The sequence below is a fragment of the Eptatretus burgeri genome, chromosome 1 (assembly GCF_056783735.1).
Source record: "Eptatretus burgeri isolate ZD-2024b chromosome 1, Ebu_testis_v1, whole genome shotgun sequence".
In the NCBI taxonomy this organism is placed as follows: domain Eukaryota; kingdom Metazoa; phylum Chordata; class Myxini; order Myxiniformes; family Myxinidae; genus Eptatretus; species Eptatretus burgeri.
In genome coordinates, this window is record NC_140961.1 from 114271092 (window position 1) to 114292783 (window position 21692).

Here is a 21692-nt window from a genome sequence, read left to right on the forward strand (position 1 = left end):
TAATACGCCATGATCACAGCACCTCGACAGCAAGGATGGCCAAGGCATGTCCTATTCGGTGCAGTTAATTAATTGACTGGTGAATATTAATCTAAACAGGAGTCATAATATCAGTTCCCATTGAAGGATTTCAATATCAGCACTGTTAACCTGATTTAATGAAAACGTAATGCCAAATGACAGCAATTGTTCGCTTTCTGACAGCCATACTCTCTCTTTTGAGTGCAGCCTTATGGCTGCTGGTTGCATCATTGGTTAGGGACGCGGCTATGCCGCTGATGCAGTGCCCCGATTACCAGTGCACTAGTACTCATTTTGCCGACCTCGGAAGGATGACAGGCTGAGTCAACCCCACTTGGTATTAATTCAGCGGCTAACAGGGCTCAAACTCATGACCCTAGGATCCCAAGTCAGCCACCCCAACCGCTAAGCCACCAGCAGGCTTGACAGCCATACAAAATAACATTATCTTGTGATTATTAATAAATGATGTTATATTATTTACCCAACAAGTTGGTGTCATTTTGTCTGGAAATGAACTGGGAAGTTTTGGTTTTAACAGTCAGCATAAAACAAAGTTTTTGAAACTATTGTACACTTTCGGTCATGAAACCAAAACAAGATTTTGCTATAGTTTAGCCTATTTTGTATTTTCCCTGAAAGGTCACAACTTCGTTTAAAAATAAATAAATAAATAAAATCACAATATAGTGTCATCCAGGCTGGTTGTGATAGGTAAAGGTCAAAGATAAATCCTGGCCTGGAGGACAGCCTGGAACATTTAGGTACCCCTGATGTGATTTTTAGAGCTCTTTTGAGATTATTCTCTGAGAATATTAACATACAATTAGTTCCACAAAGAAACAATAGGCTTCAGCTCAAAATAGCCAAATTTATTATAAAACCAGAAACTGCACACTTTTTCTTACAGGCACTTATATATCTTACAGTGTTTCAAAGCTTCACCTGTGATATTCAAAATACTAATCGGCACGAGAAAACTTTGAAATGTAAACCAAATATATTCATGCACAGTTTGGAAAAACAAAAAGTACTGCGAAACAATCCTTCCTTTCTTTCAATTCATCGGCATTGGAATCTTTGTAGTTTCTTCACCGGGCATCAAAGACCACCACTGAAACCAATATAAAGGAGCACAAAACGAAACATCAATGTGGAGTTAAAATGTACCATCTTTCGCATTCAGAGTGCTAAATATTATCCATGAAAGATATTAATGATCTCGTGCTTTTCACAAAAGGATGGAAGCATTCAACATTATCACAGCAAAAAAAACATTTGGAGGTGATAGAATGACATAGCCACCGTTTTCAAAAACTCAAATATTGGAAATTATATCAGTAACTCCAGTGAAAGTCACCAAAAAAACTACTGCATGTCCCCAACAACACAGCAACCCCTCCCCCTCTACACCCTTACCCAATATAGCATAGAATCTGAATGACAGGGTCACACAAGGATACACAGAAAGAAATTAGATGCAGGTGGAGGCTATTTAGCCCATCATGCCTGCGCCACATCAACACCACACCAAAATAAGTCAAATGCAAAATGTTTTTTTTAATATTACCTCTGCCACCGAAGGTGAAGGAGGTTATGTTTTCACCCCTTTCTGTCTGTTTGTTTATGTACCGGATGTCTCAAAAAGTTGTGGACGGATTGGGATGAAATTTTGTGGAACAGGTTCGGTGTGTGACAAGGATGAACCGATTAGTTTTTGGTTAAGATCTGGATCTGGATACTAAAATTAAAGTGATTCTTTACCATTGAAAGATATGGACAAAAGGAGATTTAGCACGATGTCTCAAAAAGATATGGACGGATTCGGATGAAACTTGGTGGACACGTTGGGTGTGTGACAAGGAAGAAATGATTCAATTTTGAAGATCCAGATCCGGATCTGATAATTTTTTAAGTGATTCTTCACCATTGAGAGATCGGGCTAAACAAAGATATTGTTGTAGAATTCGCGCCCGCCCGGCGTGCAAACGACTGCGTCTAACCAATAGCGGTCGCTTCACCCAACGAACGGACAATCCAGTCGTGACTTTCTGGAACAACGCCAGAAACTAGTCACAGGTGGGTTTTTTATTAACCCCACCACAGCCCAGTCCGTATTCTACCCGCGCGAAATAGGGTCAATCGCCGAATATCGAAATACCTAAGTACCCGCGCGAGTAACCTACTGATGGACCGTACCTCAGCGAAGGCCTGCTAGGACACGAACCGCTTCAGCGGTCCGTTCCGTTCTGGGATAACCGAGCGGGTATTATCGCCAGACCTCGCCGGACCCGATTCTATTTATCGGCTATTTAAAAACCAACTATATTCCGAGTGCAAGATGGGGCAGTTCAATGAGGGAATGGACGCAACGAACAGGTTTACATTCACACAAGGACATTTTTTATTATAATAAAGCACGTATGCAGTTAAACAAGCAACAAAAGCATGACAAAAGAACTACAACTGTCTACTTATTATGTACAGTCACTTGCACTTAACAGCAGTTTTGACTTATTAGACGGGCCCACGGACACACGTACGCACACACACAGCCAATAAATGGTGGCAGAGGCCTTTAATAACAAGCTCCAGCTCGGAGGACAGGTGAGCTGAAACCCAGAGCCTATCTCGAACCTCTGCACCTCGTGTGGTCTTGAAGTTGTTCGGACCCGGGCTCCAGCAAGAGCGAGCTGGATTCAATTGCCAAGCCGCGAATCCTCCCGAGCTTCTCAACACGTGCTGGTGAGACGAGGCGCCGATCCTTCCCGTCGATGCGTCGCTTCCCCGAGGAACCACCTCCACGAAGAGGTCGATGAGCCGCACCAAGCCGGGAACCAAAATGGAGAACAAAGAGCTCCACGAACCAAGAAGAAGAAGCCACCACTCGCAGCTCGAGCAGAGCGACCGGCTTAACTTCCTTCCAAACAGGGCAGCTTGAAGCAAAAAGCTCTCCTGAGCCAAGCAGAAGCCGAAGCTCACTGAACCACCAAAGCAAAAAGCCTCCTCCCGAGCCAGGCCTCAGCGGAAGCTCACTGAGCCAGCCGAAGCAAAAAGCTTCCAAAGGCCTCAACCCTAACCCAAGCCAAGCAGGACCCGAAGGTCTGCTGAGCGACTACTCTCTGCCGTAGCAAAAAGCTTACTGCCCAAGAACAAAGAAAGGATCTCGTCCTTATCCTTCTCCGCCCCCCTCCTCCACGCCCGGCGTGACTCATGCCCTCGTGATCCATCCCCCCCCCCCGCTCAACCACGGGTGGGAGGGAGTTGTTGACATCATGAGTCACGGGACGGCAGGGTTCTTCCTCTTCGCAGAAGAGGGGGAGGGATGTCTCCATTGTTAGTACCCTAACTATTAAATCGATCCGCAGCGCATCTAAATCAATTTCTGAACATTTAAACAATGAAAGTTGAGCTATCTAGGGAACAAGCACTTATCGACATCGCTGACTAAAGGAACCTGTATGTTGTGTGCAATCAAATTCCCAAATTCGTAACACTACCCCCTCCGCTTTTTACAGACTCGTCCCGAGTCGTCAAATTTTCGTGTGACCAGCATGTGTAAGTTTTTCCCAAGTACGTTCTACCTTCGGATCCCTGAGTGCGACATTTCTTTATACGTGTCCCAAAAATAAATAACCTAATGCGCTGCGTAACTAACTACACAAACTCTCAGACTCATTCGGACAACTTAACTAAAATTGCCGGCGCTAAAACAAACATGCAGGTGGGGTTCCACGTATTTACAATTTTCACTCAACTTATCCATTACATAACCATGGCCCAGGATTTGTGATCTGTGAAAGGAGAGAAGGTAAAAGTCGTTTCAAAGTCATTGGTGCAGGGGAGTGGATGGAGATGGTCGCAAAACACAAATGAGCCTGATGGATGCACAGGCTGCCTGCAGGGCAGTCCTCGCAAAACTGGATGGTCCTGACACACATGGTGATGGATGGACACAGGGGCAAACACAAACAAGGGCTAGCAGGCATGGGGTCATTGGAGAGGCAGGCAAACTGGGCATGGCAAGGCAAGCCCATGCAGAACAGGCGGCTGCAGCACAACGGGCCGGCAGGTGAATCTGGTCGGCCTGTGGTGTGGTTCAATCAGGTCTGGAGGGAGTGTGGTGGTGCCGGCCGCTTTGAAGGAGGGCTCGGACCGAGGCTACTGTCTCCCCCTACTCTATCGCCTTTGCCCATCGCTGTCCATACCCACTCCCTTAATTTGCCACACATACAACAAAATTTTGCCCCTCTTTATTTTTATCATTTCTATAATTGTCTCCCTAACCCCCTTTATCATCATTGTCCGGCTAGCCTATCATGTCCACCGAGCCTACTCCCAACCCCTACGTTCCCTCTCTGGAGGGGAATAGGGAGAGACTAGCGTCCTGTCTCGAGGCCCAATGAAGCCTCAGAATGGCCTCCTCAGAGTTCAGCGATCTACCAAGGTGGGCCCAGCGGCCTACAATGAGCGAAGGGATGGATGGTGCGAAGGGGTACATCTCCTATCTACCCTAACATTCATTAACCTGAAACTACCCTGGGGCTTTCCAAAAATGCCTCACATTTTAAAACTATCGGTTCTAAAAACCATGATTCCCGTCGCCTGTGTCGGTGTCCATTACAAATTTGGGCCTTGCCCTCAAATTTTCATTCGTGCCCTCGCACAATTTCCTGGCTGGGCAGCGTGGCTCAACTGGCAGGAACTCCCCCTCTGCCAAACTCTAACCATGGCACCCCCAGGCCCGCAGGCTGCCTCCGAACCTAGCTGCTCCCTACAACGCGGGGGGTTGCCCTCTCTGGCATTGCCCCCCACCGATGCCCACGTGGCGTGTTGATGCCCGGGGTCCCTTTCCGAGGGTGGCCCGTGCCCACTACACTGCCCCCGTGGCATTCTGGTGCTACGGGTCCCGTTTTCGACGGGTCGCCCGTGCCCACTACACTATCCCGGCCCCTCTTGGGCCCTTGGCCTACTCTGGCCGACGAGTCCAGTGCCTGGGGTGCCCACTAAACAAAACTCACCTTTCCACAGCGACGCTCGCAGCCGGTCCATGAACTCTTGCACCCCTCCAAACGGGTTTCCTACCTTCTCTCGACACCAACAAAACGACCTCCTGTTAGTAAATTTGAATAACCCACTACCTAACATTAAACTGACCCCAGGGTCACTTGGGTGGGAATCACAACTCCCCACAACCAGTCATTTGCACCATGCATACCACATTCGCTCCACTCGCACACTTGGGCCCACTGTCCCACACTCATTCCTCACACACCTTCCATTTCACAACTCACACCAACACTCTATATTGCCATCCTTCTAACTAAATCCCCTGACTAACTCGTGCTCCCTCGTCATCCCTTACATCAATGCACATTCCTTTTACTCTACGTAGCTAAGCTTCGTCTCCACTACACATTTCCAGTCTGTCCATATCTCCAAAAATCCAAAAATTCACATTTCCTAAATCTGAACTAAAATCCCTCGAACGAATCCATTCCACGGGCTCCATGAGGAACAATTAATGTCCCCACGAAGCCGGTCTTACTAACTCTAACCCATCCCCCTAACTAGTAGTTCCTGTGCCCCCTGACAGGGGGGTCTTCCACCCCTTGCCCAGGGAATCCTTTTCACCCGAAGCGAGGCTTGCTTTTTTTTTTCCATGCGCGCACTAGCGCGGCAACTCGCAACCTGCGCTCCTTTCCCCGTGATGTCATGGCAGCTGTTCGCGTATCTCGTCCCTCCTCGGATGGTACCATCCGGCATGGATTTCCCTTCTTCCAGATTCCAACCCTGCAGCCATGACGTCACCCTGCGCATCAAAAACAAGCCTCGCGTTTCGAGGGGTTCCCCACGTGAACACATGTGCTCTGCTCGTCGGAGCTTCACACACATGCCCGCCTAGAGAACCCATCCGGTCCAAATCCATTATCAATGCCTACCTTCTGTCCGTCCGCGGGATCGGCTAATCCACCGCACGCACGCACGTGGAGGCCTTGTGCGTTGCACGGCACGGACCCCGCACGCGCTGCTGTGCAAACCCGGCACGGTCCCCAAAATAGCTACGGACGCTACTCGGCCTTTGTCCACCATCAGGCACCGTCGACGTCGCACTCTCGCGCACAAACTCCCACGCGCCACGACGCTCACACACCTCACCATTACACTAGGACATGTGGTTGCGGTCTCCCGCATGCGAAACCGCCATCTCCCTCTCATACCGCCACCTCACACACGCGGTCTCTCTCACACATCGCCTTTCACTCACACAAGGGGAATCGCTTACACACACCATAACACTCACGCTATGCGTGCTTTCCAGCACACATTTCGGCTCACTCGTACACACACACACCGGGATGACCATGCTGGGGATTTGCGTCACCACAAGGGTTCCCGGGGTCTCCATACCCCCCAACCTCCGCGTGCATCCATTCACAGCACTCGCCCCTCTACCTCGCAAGGCTCAACCGGACTAACCTTGTCGCGATCCGCCTCAAGGGGGCACATTTCCTCCCTTCGTTCCTGAAGGAGGCTATCCGGCTGCTTGCACCGGGTCACGAGACATTCTACCAGCTCGCCCCCATTGTCCTCCACTAACCCCATGTGTGTGTGTTCGTCCTTTGTGTCGTACACCACCCCCTCTCTCCTCTATCTCCCGTGTCTCTGTTATTTCTATTTCCTGTGTCTCCGTCGTTGTCACCGCAACCTCCTTTATTATTTCCTTTTCTTCCTCGTTCCATTTTCCTTCCCATTTGAGTCGTTCTTCCTCTCTGAGCCTTTTTAGTCGTTCGTTATCTTTCCGGAGTTTTTCCATCTCCAATTTCATAGTTTCTTTCAAATGGTTGATCTCTTTTTCCTGTTTCGTTCGTTCTTCCTTCACTATCTCCGCGTACTTCAACCTTGCTTTCTTTTTTAATTGTTCTTGTCTTTCTTTTTTAATCTCTTTCACCGCCGGTCCCTCATGCTCTTCATTCTCCAATCTCATAGTTTCCTTCAATTGGCCGATCTCCTTTTCCCGTTTCATTGGTTCTTCCTTCACTATCTCCGCGTACTTCAACCTTGCTTTCCCCTTCAGTTGTTCTCGAATTTCTTTGTGTTTCATTCCTTGTTCTTTTTGTTTCTTATCCCACTGTCTCTCTTGTTCTTCTTTCTCCAATATCATCGTTTCTTTCAATATTCTTTCCTGCATCTCATTCTTTAATCTTGCTTCTGCTTCTAACTGCTCAATCTGCACAGTGTGGTTCCTTAACATTTCATTCTCCATTGTATTTCTTTCCTCTCTTAACATCCTCAGCTCGTTTTGTAACCCCGTCTCTTTGTTTTGGCGTTTCCGTAACTCAGAAGCTTTCTTTTCTAATTCCTTTCTCACCTCCTCACACTCAAACCTTGCTTTGGCTTCTAACTGTTCGATCTGCACAGTGTGGTTCCTTAACGTTTCATTCTCCGTTGTCTTTCTTTCCACACTCAACATAGTCAGTTCGTTTTGTAATTCCCTCTCTCTGCTTTGGTGTTTCTGTAACTCAGAATATTTTTCTTCCAATTCCTTTCTCATCTCCGCACACTCCAACCTTGCTTTGGCTTCTAACTGTTTGATCTGCACAGTGTGGTTCCTTAACATTTCATTCTCCATTGTCCTTCTTTCCTCTCTTAACAGCCTCAGCTCGTTTTGTAATTCTCTCTCTTTGTCTTGATGTTTCAATAACTCAGAAGCTTTTTTTTCTAATTCCATCCTCATTTCCACACCTCTTTCACATGCTTCCTTCCTCAATTCATCCATTCCCTTACCGTATTCCCTGCTAATTTCTAGCCATTCCTTTCCTCTTTTTATCGTCTGTTACAATCCTCTTTTCCGATTGCCTTCTTCTACCTCCTCCTTCAGTTGTCCCGATTCCACATCGTGTTCCCGTTTTTCCCATTCCAGCTTTGTTTTCCATTCCTCTTTCAAGTTCTCTCTATCCCAGGAATTACTAATTTGCTCTTCCTCTATTCTTTCATTCAGTTCGCTCCTCTCATGTTCCAACCTTTGGGTAAACCCTTCCTTCAGTTGTTTCAATTCCAAATCGTGTTCACATTTTTTCTTTTCTAGCTTTTTTTCCCATTCTTCCTCCAAGTTCTTCCCATCCCAATAATTACTAATTTGCTCCTCCTATTTTCTTTTATTCAGTTCGCTCACCTTTTGTAACAAAAACCCACGCAACCAATCTACTTAACTCGTTTCCTTATGTAGTTCCTCGACTGTGCTGGCTAATTCCTCATTCAGCTCCCAAATTCGATCCTGTGCGTCGGCCAATTCAGTTTGCAATGTACTGCCGTTGTCCTGCCTCGCCTGCCATGCCCCCGTGGTTTGAACCGGTGGGCGGGAGCGCTTCCCCCGCCGTGCAGTGCGGCTTGTTGCGCTATTAATAGCGGCCCGCTCATGCCTCGATGAGGTACGGCCGCGCCGCCATCTTGCGACTCCGAGTTTGTTTGCTGGAAAAGTTCCTGCACAGCCCGCTCCCACTGACTACAATTAGTGGTGGGGTTGTAATAAAAAGGAGAACCAGATACATTGCATTGCCATATTTCAAAACCTTCTGGTACGGGTTCAAACCGTATGGCAAAGGAGTCCTCGACCATGGATTCTACCATTTTTTTTAAACGCATATCTAATACCCGCTGCTCCCGTTCGCCTTTGACACGCCATCTTGTTTGTCGGAATAAATTTTTAAAACGCTCAAAATTTAATGGGAATCGAGGGTCGCTCCACTCACCCCTGATCAGATTCCCGTTAATTTAGTTGGAGGCGGGATGGATTTGAATCGCACACTCCTGAACAGCAGTGTTGAAGAATTCGCGCCTGCCCGGCATGTGAACGACCACGTCGAACCAATAGCGGTCGCTTCGCCCACCGAACGGACAATCCAGTCGTGACTTTCTGGAACAACGCCAGAAACCAGTCACGGGTGGGTTTTTTAATCCCACCACGGCCCAGTTCGTATTCTACCCATGCAAAATAGGGTCAATCGCCGAATATCGATGTACCTAAGTACCCGCGCGGGTAACCTACCGAGGGACCGTACCTCGGCGAAGGCCTGCTTGGACACGAACCGCTTAAGCGGTCAGTTCCGTTCTGGGATAACCGAGCGGGTATTATCGCCAGACCTCGCCGGACCCGAATCTATTTATCGCCTATTTAAAAACCAAATATATTCTGAGTGCAAGATGGGGCAGTTCAATGAGGGAATGGACGCAACGAACAGGTTTACATTCACACAAGGACATTTATTATAATAAAGCATGTATGCAATTAAACAAGCAACAAAAGCACGACAAAAGAAATGCAACCGTCTACTTATTATGTACAGTCACTTGCAATTAACAGCAGTTCCTACTTATTAGATGGGCCCAAAGACACACGTACGCACACACACACACACACACACACACACACACACACACACACACACACACACACACACACACACACACACACACACACACACACACACACACCCAAGAAATGGTGGCAGAGGCCTTTAATAACAAGCTCCAGCTCGGAGGACAGGTGAGCTGAAACCTAGAGCCTATCTCGAACCTCTCCACCTCGTGTGGTCTTCAAGTTGTTCGGACCCGGGCTCCAGCGACAGCGAGCTGGATCCAATCGCCGAGCCTCGAATCCTCCCGAGCTTCTCAACACGTGCTGGTGAGACAAGTCATCGATCCTTCCCGTCGATGCGTCGCTTCCCCGAGGAACCACCTCCCGCACTTCTCAACACGTGCTGGTGAGACGAGGCGCCGAACCTTCCCGTCGATACGTCGCTTCCCCAAAGAACCACCTCCACGAAGAGGTCGATGAGTCGCACCAAGCCGGGAACCAAAATGGAGAACAAAGAGCTCCACGAACCAAGAAGAAGAAGCCACCACTCGCAGCTCGAGCCGAGCGACCGGCTAAACTTCCTTCCAAACAGGGCAGCTTGAAGCAAAAAGCTCTCCCGAGCCAAGCAGAAGCCGAAGCTCACTGAACCACCAAAGCAAAAAGCCTCCTCCCAAGCCAGGCCTCAGCCGAAGCTCACTGAGCCAGCTGAAGCAAAAAGCTTCCGAAGGCCTCAACCCTAACCCAAGCCAAGCAGGACCCGAAGGTCTGCTGAGCGACTACTCTCTGCCATAGCAAAAAGCTTGCTGCCCAAGAACAAAGAAAGGATCTCGTCCTTATCCTTCTCCGCCCCCCTCCCCTCCTCCACGCACGGCGTGACTCATGCACTCGTGATCCATCCCCCCCCCCCGCTCAACCACGGGTGGGAGGGAGTTGTTGACATCACGAGTAATGGGACGGCAGGGTTCTCCCTATTCGCAGAAGAGGGGGAGGGATGTCTCCATTGTTCGTTCCCTAACTATTAAATTGATCTGCAGCGCATCTCATCGATTTCTGAACATTTAAACAATGAAAGGTGAGCTATCTTGGGAACAAGCACTTATCGAATTAGCTGACTAAAGGAACCTGTATGTTGTGTGCAATCGAATTCCCAAATTCGGAACAATATATAGCAAAAATGCGACAGTTAGAACTGTAGTATATGAAAGTTGTACTCTATTTGAGCTCACACAATGTTAAATTCTAACAATAAGCAAGGAGGCGACCATACCTGCAGGACGTAACCCCATGCCTCCAACCACCTGTCAAACTTCCTGTTCCAAATCTTCCCCCCCCCCCCACCCCCCTACCCCTTTCCATTCCAGGCACCCCCATCCAAACCCCACTCCTGACCCACAGATTCTACTCCCCCCCCTGCAATAACATATCTTCTCTCTGTGCAGTACAGAGCTTTCACCACATGTGTTGCCTCAAGTGTCTGAAATAAATAAATGAAATTGTAATTCAACAAAAGGGGCAAGTACACATGGCAGTTTGGGGGTAGGAAGAGGAACGAAACAGCAGGCAAAGCACCAGTTAATGTCAGATGTAGAATACACATGGCAGGTTGAGGCGGGAAAAGGGATGAAACAGTTAGATGAGATGTCTGATCATAAGATTGTGTTTAATAAACACATAAGATTGTGTTTATTAAACAGTATGTCGACTGTTTTTTTAGCAGTCCACGTCATTTCACACAATAGGAGGGTGTCTCAGTTATTGTTTGTGGACAGTTTTCATGAAATAGTTGGGGTAAGACATATGGGGAATTGCAGCAAAAGGTGAGTTCCAGAAGGAAGACTATAATAAGTGAAATACTGCAGAAATTCTCCAAGAAGCAGAAGTAAATGGAAGGTAAGCAGTGCCAAAAAAAACAAAACTACTTGCGAAACGAGCAAAAGTAAGGATACATCTCTTGGTTCTCTTCTTGTACATAATCCTGTAACCACATTCTCTGCATCGGATCGGATCCCTTGCCTTTATCTCATTTTCCGTGTGACATTCTGTGTAAAGAAAAAAAATGTATCAAGTCAAAAGCAATAAATGTACTCACTTCCAAACCTGCAAGAGATTGTGACGCTATATAATCATTAGCTTCCAAGTACAACCTGTCCTCTGCACATCCTGCTCTCCTTTAACCCCAAAAAGATCTGGAAACCCTCCAACCAACACCTGCCTACCAGACAGAGTAAAATTGTTTGAAACAGTTGTACAAAGCCATTTATTTCATTTAGCACCATTGAGGATAAAAAAACAAATAGTTACCATTTGGACAATGATGGCCCCACTAAGCACTACATTAAAAATACCAGTTATAATTTAGCTCGTAACAAAACAAAATGCCAAGTGCAATCTATACAGTAGGGCAGATGAGTGTCCCAATCGACCAAATGGTGAGGCAAGCACCAAACTTTCCTCTCCCAGGACGTGTCTGACTCCCAAGTATCTATCCGCGATTACTCCCTCCTCCGGTATGACAGACCTGAGGCTCGTCCTGGTGGAGGTGTTGCTCTCTTCATCAAAGACTCTATTCCTCACTCTCCATGCACTGCTCTCACTCCCCCACATCCCCAGGAATACCTCTGGCTATGGCTTCCCCTCCACTCCCACCTCATGTTTATATGTGTACTGTACCGTCCACCTAAAAGTGATGACTCCATCTACACCTCACAATCCGAAAACATGGACCATCTTCTATCTTCTCATCCAAACTCTCTCTTCCTCTTATGTGGTGACTTCAATTGTCATCACGCCAGTTGGCCAGGTGTGGGTACCTCTCTCACCTGTCATGGCACCTCAGCAAAAGCTTTCTGCGACTCATTGGGACTGACACAATCGGTCAACTTCCCGACCCGGATCTCAACTAATGGTACTCCATCTCTTCTGGATCTGATTTTGACAAATTTCCCTGATAATATCTGCTGCTCTTCTTCCGCTCCAATCGGTTCTTCTAACCACGTCCTTGTCAAAGTGGACATCTCTCTGGCTGTTATCAGAGAACCCCCTCACCGCCGTCGAGTCTGGCATTTCACTCAAGCCGACTGGCAGGGTCTCCGAGCAGCCATCAAACTTATAGACTGGTCTCCTATCACGACTTTCTCAAACATCAACTCATCCTGGGAATTCTTTCAAAGAAACTTGCTCTCCCTCATGCACAGATTTATCCCCTCTCGTGTTCAGTTGTCCTTCCCTTCCTCCCGCCCTTGGTTTACTGAAGCTTGTGGCGAGGCAGTTATCCTGAAACAACTTGCCTTTGCCTCATGGAAAGCAAACCCAACTGAGGGCAATCTCAGTTCCTTCCACAAAGCTCGGAACAAGTGTGTATCGACCCTCAGGAGAGCCAGAAAACAACATCTTTCTCATCTCAAGTCTGAACTCTCAAACCTCTCTCACTCCTCAAAATCCTGGTGGCGTTTAATCAAATCTGTTTCTGGTGTATGTTCCCCCTCCATCCCCTCCCTTCCCTCAAATGGCCGCACTGCTGATACCGCACGTGATAAAGCTGAATGTCTAAACTCGGTGTTTGCAGTTAAATCTTGTGTCCTAAACCCATCACTTTCTCTACCCACCTTTCCCAGTCGCACCCAACTGTCCCTGGACTCTGTGTCACTTTCTCTTGACAAGGTGGAGAGCTTGCTGTCAAACCTCGACTCAGATTCTGCAACCGGTCCAGACGGCATCAGCCCACGTGTCCTCAAAGCCTGCTCTTCTGCTCTTGCTCACTCTCTCTGTTCTATTCACCCTCTCATTTGCTCAAGGTCATCTGCCATCTGCTTGGAAATCTGCTAACATCACTGCCCTGCACAAAAAGGTGCAAAAACAGATCCCTGTAACTACAGACCAATTAGCCTTCTCCCAATCATCAGCAAGGTTATGGAATCCATCATTGCTTCAGACATGAAATCTTTCCTCTTCTCCAATGGCTTGATTTCCGATCATCAACTTGGTTTCAGACCAGGTCACTCTACCCTGGATATAGTGCTTCTGCTCTCCCATCAATGGATAGAGGTCCTCAATGCCAGACAGGAAATCCGAGCCGTATCCCTGGACATATCATGTGCTTTTGACACAGTCTAGCACCCTGCACTACTCACCAAACTCTCTTCCCATGGTATCCAAGGCCATCTCCACTCATGGCTCGCAGACTTCTTCTCCTGTCGCAGTCAACGTGTGGCCCTAAATGAGTTCTTTCATCCCCTCTTCCTGTGCAGGCTGGAGTTCCTCAAGGTAGCGTTCTGGGCCCTGTTCTTTTTCTGGTTTTCATCAATGATCTCTCCGACTCTCTGGAAAATCCTCTATATCTCTTTGCCGATGACTCCACCCTCTACCGTACCATCTGTCATCCCTCAGACCGGCAAGCAGCAGCTTCGTCGCTCACTGCAGATCTGGATAAAATCACAAACTGGTCCAACACGTGGAACATGTCTTTCAATCCAGACAAATCTCACACTCTCACTATGTCTCTTCGAAAGGACTGTTTAGAACCCCCCCCCCCCATCCACTTTCTCAACAATCCTGTGGAAGAAGTCTTTTCTTTCAAGCTTCTCGGTCTCACTATCTGCCATGACCTTTCCTGGGAAAGTCACATTTCCAACCTCGCCTCAAAAGCCAGTCGCCGACTGGGAATCCTCCGTCGTGCAAAGTCCTTCCTCGGCCCTCTTGAGCTCCTGACCACTTCCAAAGCTTTTGTCCGTAGCCTGATGGAGTCCTGCTCTCCCCTCTGGGCTGGTGCTCCTGCCTCCCACCTTTCTCGGCTTCACGCTGTCGAATCCAGAGCATTTAGGATCATCGGCATCTCCCGCAATGAAGCTGAGTCTTTGGGCCTCTCACTCAATCACCGCAGATTGGTCGATGGTCTTTCTGTCGTCTACTGACTCCTCTCCAGCCTTGCCCCCCCTGCTCTCTCTGCGATTTGTCCCCACCACATTTCCACAGGGCGCTCAAGGTCCGCCAACAACCCCCTTCTGGTAAAACTACCAAAATCACGAATCGCTGCTCACCTTCACTCTTTCATTCCTCTTTTTTCCCGCCTTTGGAATAAACTCCCTCACTCTATTCTTTCCCATTCTTCCCTCCAGGCTTCCAAAACAGCTGTTCACCACCACCTCTTATCATTCCCCATTCAAATCCTCGATCTTTTCTTCCCCCGATAATCCATCCAAGCCCACTTCCTTCAATTCCCCTGCTTTCCTTCCTGAAAGTCCCTGTAATGTCCATCTTCTCTTCCCCATGTTCCCCATCCCATCCCCATCCCTCTCCCTTCCACAGTTCACCTAATGTGTCTGTTCCCCACTGTTTTGTCCCTTCCACTCCCGCCCTTCTTGTCTCATGCCCCCTTGCTGTGCGTTGTGTGTTAGCTCTCATATGAGCCTTGACAAGGTATACAAAAAAAAAAAAAAACTGCATGTACACCCCTTTTGGGTCACTACTTGGAAGGGGCAGGGGGACTATAGCTATATTGTAGATTGTAATGTGGACCATCTGAATCATGAAGGTTTGATTTCCCCTTGTCTCAGGATATTTGTCGAGATAAATTGTATTGTCAAACGTGCACTGAGGAGGGAGTGGAAACTTTAAAAGCAAATTGTGTAAAATAGTATATTGTAAAACCTCCTGTTCCAGGTGAGGTGAGGGTAGGTTTGGACATGTGGGCACAAAAGGCATGGAAAGTGCTCTGCATTTTAAAAGCGACATCATCATGGACTGTTTGGTCAGTGCACTCAAAGCCACGGCAGCTAGGTCGGATGCGGAGCCCTATGGCCTACACGGGGGATGGAACACTTTTGTACAGGGTCGTTCCACAGGGCGAGGCAGCCCGGAAGATTGACATCACCCACAAGCAATGGATGGCCATTCACAGGACACCACACCACCTGTGAAGGTGTTCTCAGAGTTTACTAGGGCTGTGGCCCCACTGCGAGCAGCAGTTGGAGCTGGACCTAAAAGAGAGCAACATCTCTCTCATCACCCTTTCTGCTTTGCCGTCTTCCTGTGCCAACATCACTCGTCTTCGCCATTCGTCAATCTGTGCCACCGCATCCTTCAGCGACTGACATGCCATAAATCAGCTTGTGCCTGTCACAAGACCTCGCCTGCCCTTTTGTTAGTGTACGAGTCTGATATTTTGGTGCCATAGGCGGTTATTTCTTTACATTTGCACATAAGATTGTGTTTATTTTCCACTTTCATTACCTCCGCTACCAAAGTTGGATGGAGGTTATGTTTTCACCCTTGTCTGTTTGTTTGTTTGTCGCTGTCTGTGAGCAGGATATCTCAAAAAGTTAGGGACTGATTTTGATGAACTCTGGTGGAAAGGCTGAGTGTGAGACGAGGACAAATTGATTGGATTTTGGTGAACATCTGCATCCAAATCTGAATATTATAATTTTTAAGTGGTTCTTCATCATTGAGAGATAGGGCGAAAAACGATAAATAGTACGATATCTCAAAACGTTATGGATGCATTCAGACAAAACTTGGTGGACAGGTTGGGTGTGTAGTAAGGATGAATTGATTCGATTTTGGTGAACATGCGGATCCGGATCCGACAATTTATTCACCATTACGAGATGGGGCCAAAAACGATATACAGCATGATATTTCAAAAGGTTTTGGATGGATTATGACACAACTTGGTGGATGAGTTGGGTAATTGACAAGAACAAGCCGATTAGATTTTGGTTAAGATCCGGATGCACATCTAGCCTATCAGTGGGATATAAAACGTAAACTGTTCAGCCTGGCAGAGGCTCGACGAGTGCTTTTGTACTTCCTATTTGTGCCTCTCAGCCGCCAGATCTGTGTCCTATATTTATTGTTTGCCCTATCCTTCCTTATCCCTGTATTTCATTGTAAATAAACCACATTGTAATTACAAGAAGCATCTCTCCACCTTTTTGACCACCAAATGTTTCACCATCAGATTTGGCTTTCATTTGGGTGATCCTTGGGGAACAGTAAATAATTAATTTAATGCAGTACAGTAAACCGATACACCATTTGGGGATCCGCGTAGGCCTTTATGAGAACTCCGGCTCAGTCGGTCTGTTTTAATGGACCGTCTGACGTGACAACATATACATAAGTACGGTTCACACGTGACAACCACTTTGCCTGTTGTAGTAAATCCCCATCACACAGACCTGTAATTTGTTCACCGATTGAAAATCTATGACTGTGGTGTATTCTTGGCAGCTTCATTTAACAAGTAAGGTGGCTAATGTTATCCATGGTCTTTGCAACTGAGGTGTACACGCAAGGTTCTTAGCAGGACTTGTATAAGGAAAGGTGGCATACCAAATTCAAGCGCGAAGACTTGACAAGTTGGTGGTGGAATTTAGCTCCATTTAATTACACCACAGCAAGTATTACAGGAGCCCTTGATGTGTGAGTCATAGTTGTAAGTATACTACTTGGGAAACATGTATTAGTACATCCAGAGTTACTACAGAGGATCAGCATAATTAATTGTGGTGTTTTTTCTTTTCCGGTGTTCATGGAGGGGCGGGGGGGGGGGGTAGAGTGATAGGAATTCTCGATGTAAATGTGTATCGTGTAGCGATGCCTCCAGGTGGGGGAGGGTATTACACGTCTCCACCATTTACAGTGCACTATTCCTTTCCCCACGTATTCCGGTGCAGTTCCCATCGTGTGCTGCCTTTTTGGCTGCTGGTTGCATCATTGGTTCGGGGCGCAGCTATGCCGCTGATGTGCATCATTGGTTAGGGGCGCAGATATGCAGCTGATGCAGTGCCCCTTTACCAGTATACTGGTGCTCATTTCGCCAACCTCGAAAGGATGACAGCCTGAGTCAACCCCCTGGTGTTAATTCAGTGGCCAATGGGGCTCGAACTCAGGACCTGAGGATCGCAAGCCACCACCCTCACCGCTAAGCCAACATCAGGCTATATCCCAGTGCAGTGAGGTGTTTTGAATTTTAAGCAGTAGGTATGTTTTTGCTTCATGCACATAACCCGGGTTATATATTTTTCCTATACAGAGCTGTCACTTGCCTATACACCGCCCAAATAAAGGTATGTCTCAGAAGAACGTGTTGCATGCTTGGAACAGGATCACCTGCAGGGCGGTTAGTCTGCTTGTGAATATGTAATGGACCATTGGACTATTAGGTATTTTTGGAAGCTGCGTAAATTATTATTTTTGATACCCCGTACATACCGGTCCGAGCCCACCAATATATCGATATTGGGGGATGGGTGTGTGGGGGTCAAGGGGGCTGTGGGGGGGGGACCGACGGAGCCGACAAGAAATACTGCCAATTGTGAGATGACCATCTGATGAAAACGCACCATTGTTTAATGTTAAGTCATATAATGAATATAAATTATAGTTATTCTGATGAACACCAGTGCAGCCAAACCTCACTGATGAAAGCTCTCTGAATCTCAAAATATTTTCCACAAAATAAATGCTAATTCTGTATTTTCTGAACATTGCCTGGGCTTCTGCATCATTTCTTGAAAATGGCTGATGAATGGTGGTGAGTTTCCTTATGTACTTACATACTACAAATCAAACTAAATGAAATCTGAAAAGTGGTCCTCACATCAAACTTAAAATGTTTATTGGTGATCCTTTTCCTTCTTCTTGCACATCTATATAAATAAATGTCAGTGTGTGTCTCCTCCATAAATGCAAAACTATAAATCCAGGCAGCCTGAAACTTTGCATACATACAAATAAAAACTCCAAGGAAGTGCAAGAGTGAAAATTGGGTGTTTGGGTTAATTAAAACACCCCTTTTGAAGATAATTAATGGCCATATTTAATTATAACCTTCATCAGGCACATCCTCAGTCAAGGGGTCTTATGGCGTTTCCTGGGTAACCTTTCTGGGGTCTGAAGCCACCATGTTTTTTGGCCTGCTCAACCATGCCTCAACTTGGAACATGCCAGAACGATTTCTTAACGATAAAGTATTTTTTTCCACTTTCCTCACTCATATTATCAAATGCCTGTTCATCAAAGCTACGATTTGCTGTATACATCACTTTTGTAAGTGCTATAGTTTTCAAATTAGGAGCTGGAGCAATTTCATGCATTATATGATAAAATTTTCCATGATCAACTCTCAAGGGCTAATTAAAGTATATCATTAAAATGATATTTCGGTTTTGAGGATCAGATATCGTCTGGACTAAATAAGTGTCAAAATCTGTTGTGGAATCTGATAATTTAAAGAAATAACGAGTCTTATAACAAAGCCGATATACATATTTACTTTAAGCAAGCAAGGCTATGTTCCCTCCTCCATAGATACACAAGAAAAAGTGTAATTTCAAAAGCATTAGACTTCTCATTTCCTACTGTTTGGAGAATTACATTGCGTGAACAAAAAATGTAGGAACATGCCAAAATTATCCAGCTTCATTGAGCTATATGATTTAATGCATTCACTACATGACCTAATGCTCTATCCCCGCAAGGAACTGCCAGATCTGTGTCTATATTTTCGTAGGTTTCACGAGGTGCTCTATTAGGAATCAAAGCAAATCTGGTAAACCCCTCCCCCCCCCAAAAAAAACGGACGTTTTAAAAAGGTGATAATGTTTGTGTGGACCCCGAACTGATGCACCACGTGACACGTGCACAGACAAGCAGGCAACGTGGAAGATTTTCTGCTAAGTTTATGTCACGGGCGATTGAACTTTGCGATGTCTCCAGGGTTCTTCTGCATTAAGCAGCAACTGTTTTGTGGATAAAGTCATTATTTGAAAGAACTCATTTGATTTCATTGACTGCTGCGTGTGCAGTGAAGACCAGCTTTGAAGTGAAAGTGATCCTACATGGTATGCAACGAGAGTCTGGCCAACCGTTCCTTCTCAACCATATAAATGCAGTGCTTGCATTAATGCTTAAGCCACTTGCCAAGCGCCGATTCTCGATAGCGGTACTGCGATACGTCATTCTGAGTGAATCGTTCACTCACTGCAGACGCTTTTGCCACGCCATGTCATTCACCCTAGTACCCTCACCCTGAGCGAGTTGTGAAATATCACCCGATTTCCGAACCATTTGCAGTATTAACGTGTTTTATAAATTACAAAGCCAAATATTTTTCCACACGTCACACGTAGCTGTTAAAGAATAATGTTTGTGAACATATCCCTGCAACATCTATATAAATTTAACGTTGTTTTTTGGTGAAAGCTACTCAAGGTTTCTGTGTTGTATACAGTAAGTACTGAAATTGGTAACCACACCGACTCCAACCTGCCAATTCCCGAAAAATTGCCGATATCGGCCAAGCAAGTGTGTGTGTGTGTGTGTGTGTGTGTGTGTGTGTGTGTGTGTGTGTGTGTGTGTGTGTGTGTGTGTGTGTGTGTGTGTGTGTGTGTGTGTGTGTGTGTGTGTGTGTGTGTGTGTGTGTGCGCACGCGCGCGCGCGCAAAGCATAACATTCATTCTGCTAACTCCCCTACCCCCAGCTCTCTCCCTCTCTTTGTCCCATCCCTGCTCTACTCCTTCTCAATACAGTACAGCACCCTTCTCCCACACCTATCTTACTCTCCACTCCTCTCTCTGTCTGTCAATGTCTCTGGACATATCCGGACAGAATTTATGTCAGGGCGTCGTCCGTCACCGGACGCGTCAGGGCGTCATCCGTCCCGGACATGTCTAGGTGTCGTTCATCCCCGGACACATCTGGGCGGCGTTTGTCCACGGACGCATCCGGGTGGTGTTTGTCCCTTGACAGGAGTTTGTCTCCGGATGTGAGTTTGTTTCCGGATGCATCACAGTGTTTGTGTCCGGACAGCTTGGCTCCGATGTGTCCGGCAGGTTTTGTCTCCGGATGTGTCTGGGCAGTTTTTGTCTCTGGGCGTGTCCGGGTCGTTTTTGTCTCCAGGCCGTGTTTATAGTATGACCGATAGAAATGTATTTCAGACATTTTGTTTCCATCTTCACTGTTATTCCATGCAGAATAATTTTGATGAAACGGTGTGAATCGTAGTTAACGCTCAACCGCACGTCTACCTTCCCTACCTCTGTCTTCCCTTCCCCACCCCTCCTCGTACCCCCACTCCTCCTCTCTTCTTTCCCCTCCACCTCCTCACTCTCCCCGCTGTCTGTCTCTCCCCCACACCTCTCTCCATCTTCCCACCTCTTTTTCTCCCTCTCCCCTTTAGTATACCCGTCAATGAAGTGACAGGTGGTAATTGCTTGTAAACAATATGAAAAACAGATAGCCATTCTCACCTCCACAAATATAAATCATTGGTTGTTGCTTGGGAGGTGGTGCATCTTTGTTTGTTTCCATCATGTGTACCTGCAAGAGAAAAAGAAAAGGAATCTTTAGTTTTTGCTGAGTATCTAAAGAACTATCTAGTTTAAAAAGATGAGTATCAGTAATAAATTACATATCTTGGGAATTTGAAACAGTCGGGCATCCTGCTTTGATTGCTGAGCTATCTGCCTGTGGCAAAGAAGGCCGCCTACTTTCTGGGATTTCTGACTTCCTCCACTCATGCAGTCAAAATGTTAATCAGTGGAGCCTCGATCGGTGGAAGCTGGAGTTCCCCAAGGCAGTGTTTTGGGAAAAGTCTTTTTGCTCATCTCCATTAATGATTTCTCCAATGGTCTGGAAAACCCTTTATTCCTTTTGCAGATGACTCCACATTGTGAACAGCTGACACGTGAATGAAGCTCAAGCTAGAGAGCCTTGCTCAATATACGCAGCACCAAATCAGTAGGCATCACAATGGTTCCGAAGAACTAATAAAAACCCAGAGCATGAGCTGTGCAGAGGGAGAGTTGGTAAGTCTCTTAAAGGAGAAGCATGAGCTACACAACTGAGCATCTTGAGCTCCATGACTTCTGGTTTCTGGCATCACATCCTTGGTGCTGCACCACTCTCTGTGGTCCCATGCAGCACTAGAGTCTCTCCTCTCACCCTCCTTGGCTGTGCATGAAGCCCCTGTAAAGACCCCTCACCGTGTTGCAAACATGTCCACGTGGACAGGTTGAATATTCTCTCTTTGTCTTGTTCTTGTTCTTGTTCTCGTTGTGTCTGTCTCTGTCTGTCTCTCTCTCACTTGAGTAAGTAAGGTTAACTGTTCAGCCATCAGGTACCGTGGGCATGTGGGCATATTATCCCGCACACGCGAAGCAAAAAGTGGGGTGAAGCAATTGGTTCATGTCTGTTCGTCAATTTATCTTATCAGTTTATGATCGTCAGTTCATAATCGAGGAACAACTTATTTAAATTGAATGCTATATTTTGAACATGAAACGGAAGACAAGTTTTTAATTTTATCGTA

The 21692-nt window shown here is 46.7% G+C and overlaps 1 protein-coding gene across 2 annotated transcripts in view; it reads right to left on the reverse strand.

Annotated features, from left to right (window-relative positions):
* Positions 1 to 872: 872 nt before the first annotated feature.
* POLR2K (RNA polymerase II, I and III subunit K) overlaps positions 873 to 21692 on the reverse strand; it is a 37587-nt gene continuing 16767 nt past the window's right edge. For both annotated transcript variants that reach the window (XM_085895633.1, XM_085895640.1), the window contains exons 2-4: positions 20632 to 20701; positions 11326 to 11418; positions 873 to 1135 (exon numbers count right to left, since the gene is read on the reverse strand). In XM_085895633.1, the coding sequence (XP_085751759.1) occupies positions 1113 to 1135; positions 11326 to 11418; positions 20632 to 20695 (180 nt within the window). In that variant the 5' untranslated portion in view covers positions 20696 to 20701 and the 3' untranslated portion in view covers positions 873 to 1112. The remainder of the gene's footprint in view (positions 1136 to 11325; positions 11419 to 20631; positions 20702 to 21692) is intronic.